This window comes from Macrobrachium rosenbergii, chromosome 5 (genome assembly GCF_040412425.1).
Source record: "Macrobrachium rosenbergii isolate ZJJX-2024 chromosome 5, ASM4041242v1, whole genome shotgun sequence".
NCBI lineage: Eukaryota > Metazoa > Arthropoda > Malacostraca > Decapoda > Palaemonidae > Macrobrachium > Macrobrachium rosenbergii.
Genome location: NC_089745.1, coordinates 31740490 through 31752989, shown reverse-complemented (window position 1 = coordinate 31752989; position 12500 = coordinate 31740490). Strand labels below are relative to the sequence as shown.

The 12500-nt window shown below is 33.9% G+C and overlaps 1 protein-coding gene across 1 annotated transcript in view; it reads left to right on the top strand.

Annotated features, from left to right (window-relative positions):
- LOC136838910 (G-protein coupled receptor GRL101-like) overlaps positions 1–12500 on the top strand; it is a 324916-nt gene that overhangs the window by 166585 nt on the left and 145831 nt on the right. The window contains exons 9-10 of the mRNA XM_067104602.1: positions 12005–12121; positions 12350–12466. Of these exons, the coding sequence (XP_066960703.1) occupies positions 12005–12121; positions 12350–12466 (234 nt within the window). The remainder of the gene's footprint in view (positions 1–12004; positions 12122–12349; positions 12467–12500) is intronic.

Below are 12500 nucleotides of genomic sequence, written 5' to 3'. Positions count from 1 at the left end.
GTAGAATTGTACAGTTCCCAAACAATAAAGAAGGCTCAGTGAAAGAGATTTGTGGAAACCAATGGCAAATACATTTAATTATCAGTTTGCTATTGCATAGGCCCTTGACATATTCTTTTACCCACTGCAAACAAGTGTTTATATGTGAAATATTTAGAGAAACTCTCTCTCTCTCTCTCTCTCTCTCTCTCTCTCTCTCTCTCTCTCTCTCTCTCTCTCTCTCTCTCAAGGTGTTTTTAAACAAGTTTTCGCGTAGATTCGTATATTTCCGAAAATACTTTTTGCCGTGTTTTCCAAAACAGTCTCTTTTTATACAGAAGGAGAACTTGACACTCGCTTTTCGACCACTTAACTGAAGTGGTTCCTCTGGTACTGAGCATTGCTCTGGTTTTCAGAAAAAGTAGATACTCTTCGTCAGCGTTTTTCATTTCCTCTATTCACTGGTAATGACAGTTGACATACCATCAACCACTTACAAGTTCATGAAGTGCTAGGATTTTCCGAAGAAACAAATTTGGTGCATAACTTTTGTTTGTAGAAGGCCTCTTCCTCTCTCCTTCTTTGTGTAGCATCTTGATGAATATTCCGTTTTTAAGGACAAGGACGCATCTCGTATGATCAAAGTCTTCTTTTACCTCTCAACAGCTTTTGTTCTCTGACAGAGAGAAGTATCTAACGACGAATTGCTACTTTGCATATGCTCTTTCATCAAAAGTAAACTTCATGCAGCTGCCTATCATTGAGATGGCTAAATGTAGGAAGATACTTGTCTTTTCATCAAGGTAGATCCTGCAGTTATAGCGAGTTACTTATTATTTTCTAAACTTGACTGCTAAAACCACGAAAATACAATTTGCTTTTATTTTCTTTTGCTAAACACCGAAAACTAGTTTCTTTTTTTTCATTTCGGGAACTGCTTTAACATGGTACATCTGAAAGTCAAAAATATTTTTTCTGTGTGTGTCTTCACTGATGTAAGTGGCAGAGACACTCGATTTCCAAAATCGACAGGAATGTCATTATATGTGGGTAGTAGACCGTGAAGCTGAGGACAAGAAATAAACATTTTAGTTCTGCTTTCTCTTAGAAGACGGACAGTTGGTCACAGGTGTGCTAAATGTAGGCGTGGGTTTCCTCTTTTCAGCGTGTATTTATAATTTCATCATCTGAAAGTATTTCATGAATGCATTTTTCTCCTTATGTAAGAAAACAGTCGCATTTTACATATATGTGGGTTGTATTTTCTCTTAGAGTTGCTGTTTGTATGAAACCAAAGTATCAATTCCACTCTACCTGGTTTATTTTGATATCATGTGCAAAAATATTGTATAAGGTTTTACGAAAATAAATAGTGATATATGTGCATTTGCTGAGAACACTGCCTTGCTATGTTGTTCAGTTGCCTTATTTGGAATTTTAGAAAACTGTCTTTCTTGAACTCATGTCTTTTCCTAAATTCTCGATGAAGCTGTCAACATTGCACGTATCGATTACCTGAAAGTTAATGGAAGAATCCTGTATTAGTGATGGACGGTTATAACATAATAGCGTATATAATTTCACTAGTTCTGTTGCAGCGTCAAACACCGTTCACCTGTCAGTTTTCATAGAACACTCCCTTTGTTCAAGAAGTGAGTCTGTAGTCAAATATATAAACAAATTGTCCAGGCATATATCTTGAATTTTAGCCTTAGAAATTAATTATAGAATTAAAACCTCCTATGACAAAATCCTTTGGACCAAATCCCCCTAGGGCAAAACTTCCAAGGAAAACCTCCCCTAGAACTAAATCTCTTTAGGACAAAACCTTTTAAGGCAAATGATATACAAAAGTCTTTAGCTAATAATTTAAATTTTCCCTATTATTTGTAGTGTATGTACACTTCTATGAGATGTAAATTATTACATTCACAAAATAATAACACAACAGCAAGGTATGTGTGTAAGGATTGCACAGAGCAGTCACGATCGCTGTCTTCAGTTATAAACTCTAGTTCAGAGTAATAAGAAATAGTTGAAAACCACTACTAATTAGCAGTATATAACTTACACACTAACAGCTTTATATTGCATATGCCGGCATTACCGGAATGGGGAAAAAATGTTTTGTTCGCTATCTTAAGCAAAGTAAAATGAAAGAAGAGAGAAAACGCAGAGAGAATAAAGCAAGTATGTAAATGTGAAGTAACAAACCAGTAAATATTTAGATACAAAAATAGCAGCGCAAGTCGGACAAAATTAGCCCTCTTGGGTGGATGGCGATTTCAGGTGCCGTTATATCCATTTATTTTCCGCTTTAATCATCAAATGGCAAAATAATGCAGGTTTTTTAGTTCGGAAAAAATTTATGCAAATAATTCCATTTCTCAATGGAAGTGGCATTAAAAGGTTCGAGAAAAAAACCTACTAATGTTAATCAAAATGCTCGTATAAATAATGCCCTCTGGACGGACAGGAATCAATTTTGTTTCTTCTCCAACCACCCTCGTAAATCTTTCCTATTACAGCCAAAACACGCCGGTGGAGAGAAATATGATTCAAACGTTGTCCGATACCCCTTACGTAATCCTGTCCCACGACCGCATTAATACTCTCGTTTAGGAAGATTAATTCCGCAAGGTCAGTTCCCTTTCGTATGTTTAGGACTGCTTAGAGAGATAACAGTAATGATAGTAATGATAATAGTCTAAATTAACTAATTCCAGCATGTTATGTAATTTTTTTAAATAGGTAAATGAAACTGATTTACGGCTTATGTGTATAACTCACATTTGTTACTAATGCTTAATGACATAAAACCTCTCTTAATGAATGATATCACTTGATGAAGTATTCACAGCAATTATGAAAAATGACCCTTCTGTGAAAATAAATAAATAAATAAAAATAAGTACAGGAAGAGACATCGATAGAAATTAAATAAAATAAGTAAATAGATAAATAGAAAGAAGACAAAACCCATTCACATCTGGGTCGACTTGTGACGGTGGGCTTGTATCAAACCTGGGTCCTAATGAATGTGATTCAGATTTAAAAAGGGAATTAAAGAGTTTAAGTAAATTAACGATTCCAGACCTACGCAACAACGCATTAACCAAGTAAAAACAGTGAGCTATTTTTCATAATTTTAAGCAAAACTACTCATTTTATTGTTATTCCTTCGGATGTGACAGGCATGCAAACGATTGAAGAAGATTGAGGGTGTTTACTGTTGGCCACGAATGACTGCCTATATTGCAAATCCTGAACAGATGCTGGCACTCTTTGCTATTTCCTTTGTCATATTAAGGGGTTTCTTCTTGTTTATCCTGCCTGATGTTCTCTAAACTAGTCTTATTAGCAAAGTTTCTTTATTCGTTCGTACTTCTACCGAGATGAGTCCTAAGTTTGGCTCTTGTTTGGTTTTATTCTAATCAAGGGTTTTTGGTCATATGGGATTTGTGTCTGAGGAGGTTTTGGTTTGTGAGCTTTTGTCACAAGGGAGTTTGTCTTAGTGGCTTTTATCCTGACCCCGAAATACCCAAATTTCTATAGGATTTGATCCATTCCAGTTGAAGATTAATGTATCATTTATCGCTGACTGTAAAATACAGAATTCAGATCAAACAATTGTTACATCATTGCCGAATAAGATAATTGGATGCCGCGTGTTCCTTTTTCTCATTTTTATATTAAAGACCATTGATGTCGGCCTTCAAAGCAATCATTCGTCCCTACATAATATAGACTAGGCTGTGCTTTGTCCGTAACATTTGTAAAGGCGTTCTATTATTTCGTCGGAAAATTGTCTTTCTTTTTCGTTTGGATCAGTGTTGTCTCTGAAAATATTTAGTTCAATCAGTCATGTTGGCATGATGAATCCTTAGAAGAACGTTGTAATTACTGTTGTTTTCAATAATAGCGACTCTCTCTCTCTCTCTCTCTCTCTCTCTCTCACACACATTTTGTGCTTCTTGTTAAGATGATTTTCTGAATGGAACTGAAATTTGATTTGCATTTTGTATGGTTGTCAGCTGGCAGATATCTGGTAAACCTGAAATTTGCTTAAAAAAAAAAAAAAAAAAAGTTGACATGTGTGGGACGGTGAGTGATTGAAGTTTAATCCCCAGGGAGACAGATGCACCGCCCCTTAACAGAGAGAAGGTCATTTGCTTCGTAACCAAGGAAATGCAAAGTAGTGGAAAACCGTCTATGAAAACAAATGCAGCTTACTACATAAGATTCGGGCGAGAGGCTTATGTTGAAATAAATAAATACTTTCTCGTTATAATGAGCTCTGTACTCTTGATAAGAAATAATAAATGTTCATATTTGTCCCCGTCACTTCAGAGAGAGAGAGAGAGAGAGCAGCATTATTTGTAGCTATTAATTTACCGTAACTCCATGAGCAATTTATGATTTCAGATTGTTTCTTTCTTAATATAAAACAGCTGAATGGGTTATTGACCACAGATATTCTCATCCAGTTTATTTTCTTATATCATATTTATTATTTTCTTTATATATATATATATATATATATATATATATATATATATATATATATATATATATATATAATTATATGTGTGTGTGTATTTATACATTATATTATATATTATATATATATATATATATATATATATATATATATATATGTAAGTATGACTTTCTATACATCACCGTGATTCATATACAATCAGTAAGCTACAAACGTCCTTTAATATCCAATTCGCTCTACCTCAAAAATAATATATTTTCATATATGTTAAAATAATTTTTAGTTGATAATAAGTTCGTCATCCCGTGGGCTATCAGGACTACAGTGGACCTTTGAAGGCCAGCAAGTGAATAAGTGGATTTGGGGATTGAAACTAAGGACTAAATCCCCTGAGGTATAAGTGGATATTCAGGACTAACATAACCCACACGGCCAGCATAAAATATATTGAGGTATTTCCGATACTGAAGGACAACAGTGGACGCCTTAACCCACACGGCCAGCAAGTGAGGTATAAGTAGATATCGGGACACGGCCAGCAAGTGAGGTATAAGTGGATTGTCGGGGATTGTATGATATCCACTTATACCTCACTTGCTGGCCGAAAAGTGTAGTCCTGAGTTCTTGTCTTTCATTGGTTCATACGACGAACTATTATCAACTAAAAAATTCCCCTTTGAGTAACATATATGAAAATATATTATTTCCGAGGTAGAGCGAATATATTAAAGGACGTTTGTAGCTTACTGATTATATATATATATATATATATATATATATATATATATATATATATATATATATATATATATATATTTGTGTATATGTATATAAAGTATTTTATTGTAAATTTCTTTATTAAATTACCCTTCTGTATTTTTATTTCGTCAGAATAACGACTGGAATTCATACATCTTATAATATTTTAGTCGGTTTTATGATTGTTAATTAGTTTTTAAGTGTGAATTTATCTTTTTACTTTTCACTTTAATAGTTCTTGACTTGAAATTTATAATAACAAAATTTTTGGAGACTTGATTTGACCCTTAGTTTAGTAATAAATTATTCACAACAGCAGTCCGAGTTAATCATCTTGGTGATGGCAGTTGCAATATTTGTTTTTCTTGTACTGTATTATGTCATATTTGTGTTATAGGTCATCTCTTCATTATATTTTTCTCTTTTCGACCAGTTTTGAAGTCTTACACTTGTCTTCTTACCTTTTGTCTAACTAGGCATTAATAATTGAGTAGATTGCCTCCGTATAGATATTTCCCCTGCGTGTAACAACGATAGTCTTCGGACAATGAACTCCACGATTAGATTTAGCTCTCCCAGGCTGGCCCCAGTTTCTCTCACCATTAGGTCAGAGACTGGGACTTTCTATCCCGACTTTCTCTTATGTGAACGGGATTTTTTTACCACGTGGGTCCATTAATTTAATATAATCTATGAGTCAGGTATTCATTACCAGTTTTGATGAAAAATTGTATTTAGATTTTTTTTTATGTGAATCATCACATAATATTGTTTAAGGTTTTATTGTGTACTTACGTGATGCAGTATCACGTGGTCTGTTAATCTGGGTCATCTCTGTCATGAATATAAATAAGAGATACGTAGGTATACATTTTGTTTTGCTTTCTTTCCTTATTTTTTATTCACATTCACTGAATTTGCGTTTCGAACGAATGCTATAATATATTTGCCATAGCGTGGGGGGGTCTGACTTGCGAACTAATGCAACGATGGGTCTGATCGGTTTTGGAAAAGGTGACCCCCAAGAAGTACCAGAGTACCTTTACTGAAACTGTCTTCTCGTTGCTTTTTACTGAATATATATAAGATATATATATCTTCTCTAATATATATATATTTTATATATATATATATATATATATATATATATATATATATATAAATATATATATATATATAATATATATATATATATATATATATATATATATATATATATATATATATATATATATATATATATATTAAATATACATACATACATATATATATATATATATATACATATATATTAAATATACATACATACATATATACACACACACATATATATCGGCCAATAAACATCGGTCCTCGTCTCGTCCGGAGTGTGTTAGCCGAAGTATAGTGGCTCATTAAATTTCTTCTTTCTTATGAAAATATTAGACTAAAATTATATATATGTAAATATCGAATTCACTATACCTTGAAATAACTCATTCCCAAGGTCCATATAATGTGTTATAAATGCACTTTCCTTGTCATATTATAAGTCCCTTTGAGCGTTATTGCCAAGGTATGGTGAACTCGATAATGGTGGGTTACTCATAGTTTAAATATTTCAAAGTACTAAAGCGTCATGTAGAAATTTAGCGACCTAACCATCATATAAGTATGTAAGCACACTCATATACCCTGCGCGCGTTAGAGATGTTTAAAAATAAAAATATATCTCAAGTACTCGTACAATCTGTTCACTGCAGTACAAAGGTGAGGCGTAACCTTTCTCTAGGTCCCTTGCCACCTGCTTCTCTTTAATCTAATGTCACCAGCCCCATTCTCTCCCTGCCCCAACTTGTTACGTTGTCCCATTGTGTTTTCTTTATCTGTCGATCTGTTATCTGTCCTCTGCTCGACACAGTAGGGCCTTTTTTTTTATTTATTTTCTTTTCTTACAGCAGCCACAAGAACTTTTCTTTTGTCTTTTCGTAACATTCATTCATCTTCTCTACGCGTTAACAGGTATTATTCCAAGCAATCATTTTGAAACGCGTTTAAGGTCTTCAAATGTATCCTGACTAAAGGTATTGTAATAAATAACCTCACAGTATTCAGGATGTAATGGTAGTGTTAACTGCAGAAAAATATAGTCTAAACTAGTTTAATTCAGTTCAGTAGTCACAGAAACCAGTTTGTAATTGGCAAATGAAACACTGTGTTGTTTGTGTCATATCTGTGATGAATTATCGAGCAATAGCCGCGAGCCTACTTGTTCTCTTTGCTAATTGGAATCTAGTTTCCTGTTTGCTGTAATTTTTGTTGAGAGCAAAGTGTAATAAAATTAGGCTGAACAGGCACGTTGGCCTGTATTTGTCAGTAAATATAAATTACATGTATGTATGTAAATATATGTGTTGATTTGTGATTGTGTTGGAGAGCCTCTTGTTTGTAGTATCTCAGAATTATTCACACGTAATATTTGGACAATATGAAAAATGTTTTCGAGTTAACACATAAAAAATGGCATTTGTTTTCGGCAGACTGACAAACAGAAAAACAAGAGCAAGTCGAATAATGATTCGCACCAAAGTTCATGATATCGTTCGCTTTTATTTCAAAACCTTTTACAGGATTTTTTTTAATGTGCTTAGCGAACCGAACTGTTACTTTTGAAATATCGAAAACTCATTTGCTCGTAAATGTTGCACCTGATTCGCTAGCCCGCAATAGTTTTCATGAATATGAAATGGCCAACCATTGTGAACCAGATGAAATTTTTAATTATAGTAACGACAATTCAACATTGCAGTTCCCTTACTGGCAATGTCCTGGTGAGTCGTGCCATATTGTTGCTACTAAAGAGAGAGAGAGAGAGAGAGAGAGAGAGAGAGAGAGAGAGAGAGAGAGAGAGAGAGAGGCCGGAGGGTGAACGCTTTTTATGCGAGAGCTGTAAACTCATGACCTCCGTACAAGCATTTTTAGGTTTGTGCTTGTGTGTATGTGAGTGTGTATGCACCCCATTCTTGTGTACATATATATAAAAGACCACCCAGGTGCGCTTTCAAGAAACCCTGATTTTTAAGAACGCAAAAGCTAATGAGTGATTGTTGTTGCTAGTTTTGCTATTATTGACATTTTCTATTGGTATTTTTTGGCAAATTTTCTGCGAAATGGATTTGCTTAAAAAAGCAGGAAAGAACATGTACTTTTTAGCTACTGATGCTGTTATGAATCCCTCGCGTAATTCATTCAGCCTTATTTTTCTGAATACATCAAGTATCACATATTTTCGGATGTATCATAAATATAGGACATTATATCTTCCGATAAAATCGAGTCTATTGAGGAACTCCGAGATACTGAAAAAAACATTAATTTCTTCATTTAGAATCCAAGTCATTAAAAACGAACATTTTTAAAATGGGCTGTTGAAGAGAGGTATTTTTGACAAATGATACATTAGTGTTTGATGTAGCTGTAAGAAAGATCGAAGTGTACGGTACTTTGATTCGGAGGGGATTGCTTTTTACACGAAAACTTTATTTTCACGTATTTCTGATTACTTGATGTATGTGACATTCATTAGCGTGTAATGTCATTACATATTCCATTATTTCAAGTTATTAACCTAAGTGAATAAATAGGGCTGGGTGAACAATAATATGAACCCACTAGCTGACATATCTATCTTCTCTATATATAAAAATGTATGTATGTATGTGTGTGTGTATGTTCCAGCATGACTCGGAAACGCATCGAGCAGTTTCAACCAAACTTGGTATACATATGACTTACTATCTAGAAAAGGATACTGTTAAGACATCACTAGCACCAAAGGGCACCCAAGTGGGTGGGGGTGTGAAAGGCTTCCCTGAAATGGGATTGGTTCTGCCCATAGACTTAGTAACTAAATAAACTCTATAAATTTATCATACCTCATTTCAGTATAAATATTACTTACTATCTGGAAAAGAATATAGTGGGGGTAAGACATCACTAGCACCAAAGGGGGTGAGGGTGGGAAGGGGGTGACATGTAAAAATAACTGAAAACGACAGATATTAGTGTCTAATTCATAGTTGTTGAGGTCGTTGAGAAGAATAGTGACACTCCCAATGTCCTTTAAGTCCAAGTTCAGCCCCGATAGGAATGGGAAGTGAGAAGGGGTGAAATATAAAACGTCAAAAATGGTGGGGAATGTAATTGAAGTAACTATCTTAACAGGAAAGAGAGAGAGAGAGAGAGAGAGAGAGAGAGAGAGAGAGGGGTTTTAGGGAGGAGAAGGAGGGAAAGAGTGAGGGAGAGTTGGAGAGAGAGAGAGAGAGTTTATCGGTTGTCATTCCGAGTTTTCCCTGGCAGTGCTAGGTTGGTCAGCTATATTAGTATTATTTATATATATATATATATATATATATATATATATATATATATGTGTGTGTGTGTGTGTGTGTGTGTATGTGTTATATATATATATATATATATATATATATATATATATATATATATATATATATATATATATATATATATATATATATATATATATATATATATATATATATATATATAGAATCTACTGGCCAGTTTTTACCAGATACAAAGTAACTGTATTAGCCACAATATCCTCGTAACTGCTCGAATTCTTCGCGCTTTTTTGGATACACTTGTCACCACAAAGCCTTTGGATCCAGGTGCAAGAAATATGAAACACTTATGATGTCCAAACCCGTGCCCCATAATCGCAACAAGGTCAGGTCAGCAACGTGACCTCGTTGTGATTATGGGACGCAGGATACATTTCCCACTACCTGATACCATAATTGCTTCATATTTCTTGCACTTGGATCCAAAGGCTTTGTAGTGACAAGCGTATCCAAAAAAGTACGAAGAATTCGAGAAGTTGAGAGGGCATTGGATATATAAACATATGTGTGTGCATGTGTGAGATTGTGTATGTATACATGTGTACATGAATCGAACAACCTCATCCAAAAGGGCTGTTGAAATGGGAAGGGCAGCACCTACTTTCTGGAGCAAGCTAATCTACGATAAAAAAAAAAAAGTAAATGATGATGCACACGCTTACGCAAAGAGTATGTTATGTGGGGTAAAAAATATGAAAGGGTAAGAAACGTGTTAAAAGAGGTTAGCTGAGGTGAAATATTACTTTGGTAATATCCAAACAATGGGCGAAAGAAGTACATGTACATATGTGATTCAGAAATTTGGGAGGGAGGAGAAGAGGATAATCTAAGAAGCACTTTCAGTTTAGGTTTGAGTCGGCTAATGTGCAGGGTTTCTGCATAAGGGGTCCACCCACGACTCAGCGGTTATAGCATGAATGTAGTGTGTGTGTGTGTGTGTGTGTATACATATATATATGTATATATGTATGTATATATATATATTATAAATATGTATATTGTACATATATTTATATTTATATATATGTATACATATTATATATATACATATTGTATGCTAACTGACCAACCCATCGCTGCCTGGGAAAACTCTGAATGACAGTCTACAGGGATGGGGAGGGAAGGGGAGGGGAGGGGAAGGGGAGGGGAGGAGACGGAAGGAAAGGGGAGGGGAGAGGATTTCAGTACATATGTATGCATGTTTATATGAATATATAATGTGTATATATACAGTATATACTGTATATATATATGTATTATATATATATATATATGTATATATATATATATATATATATATATATATATATATATATATATATATATATATATATATATATATATATATATACTGTATATATATACATATATATAATTAGTAAGCTACAAACGTCCTTTAATATCAATTCGCTCTACCTCGGAAATAATATATTTTCATATATGTTACTGAAGGGAATTTTTAGTTGATAATAAGTTCGTCGTCCCGTGGGCTCGAAGCAGCGACGGTTCGAGCCATCGGGACGACGACGAACTTATTATCAACTAAAAAATTCCCCTTCGGTAACATATATGAAAAAATATATTATTTTCGAGGTAGAGCGAATTGATATTAAAGGACGTTTGCAGCTTACTGATTGTATATGAATCACGGTGATGTGATAAAAAGTCATACATATATATGTATATCTATATGTATATATATATATATATATATATATATATATATATATATATATATATATATATATATATATATATATATATATACATATATATATACACAACATCTAACATCATTTCTCATTTCTCCCAATCAGCAAAACCCTTAACCCTACAAACAGAAATAAACAAATGCATAGATACAATTGCCATTAAAACAAATCCATAACTTGTGAAATGACCGTAGACCACAAACAAATTAAGTACCAGCGATGGAATGAAGAAATTACTGTAGTGAATTACATTTTAGGTTCTGCGTACATTTAAGCAATATTCTTTTGATGACGCTAAACTACGAAAGTGGCAATTACGCTTGTTGTTCAGTTTCTTGATTGCAGTTCCGTAAATACGAAGGTCTGTTGTATTGATTGGCTTCTTTGGTGAACCTCATATGGGTTGCTATTTTAAGATGCAAATGTTTAGATTTGAGAGACCTGTGGGGTTCGATCCCACTTGAGAGACCGTTAGAATATATATATATATATATATATATATATATATATATATATATATATATATATATATATATATATATATATATATATATATATATATATATATATATATATATATATATATACATATACATTTTTTTCGATAAGCATCAAGGCATTTTTTTATCGTTTACCTAATTCATTTGCAGATCACCCTCAGTGCCGGGATTCTGAATGGCAATGTCTCAGCGGGCAGTGCATCCCGGTCAAAGGAAGGTGTGACCTAGAATTTCATTGCTTCGACAAATCAGATGAAATAGCCTGTGGTGAGCAGAATTTTCTTCCTTTTAACTTTTATGTATTACATTATTGGAAAACAATCCTATATTTTTATTACCGGGATGTCAGTGTAATGATAATTCATGCAACGAGGAGAATGAATCTTTTGCTTATATCAATGGACCAGAACTTAATATGAGTTATAAAAGTGTTGTTAATGATTTTCTGTACGTTACATTTGTGAGGATGTTAATTCGAGTCGTTTCCCTTCCCAGGCGATCACCCGTGTCCTTTCGGTACGAATCGATGTAACAATGGCCAGTGTGTCCCTGATAACCTTTGGTGCGACTGGATTGCGGATTGCGCGGACGGGTCGGACGAAGCAAGCTGTGGTGAGTTTTCTCATCTCTGTTCATAAAAACAACG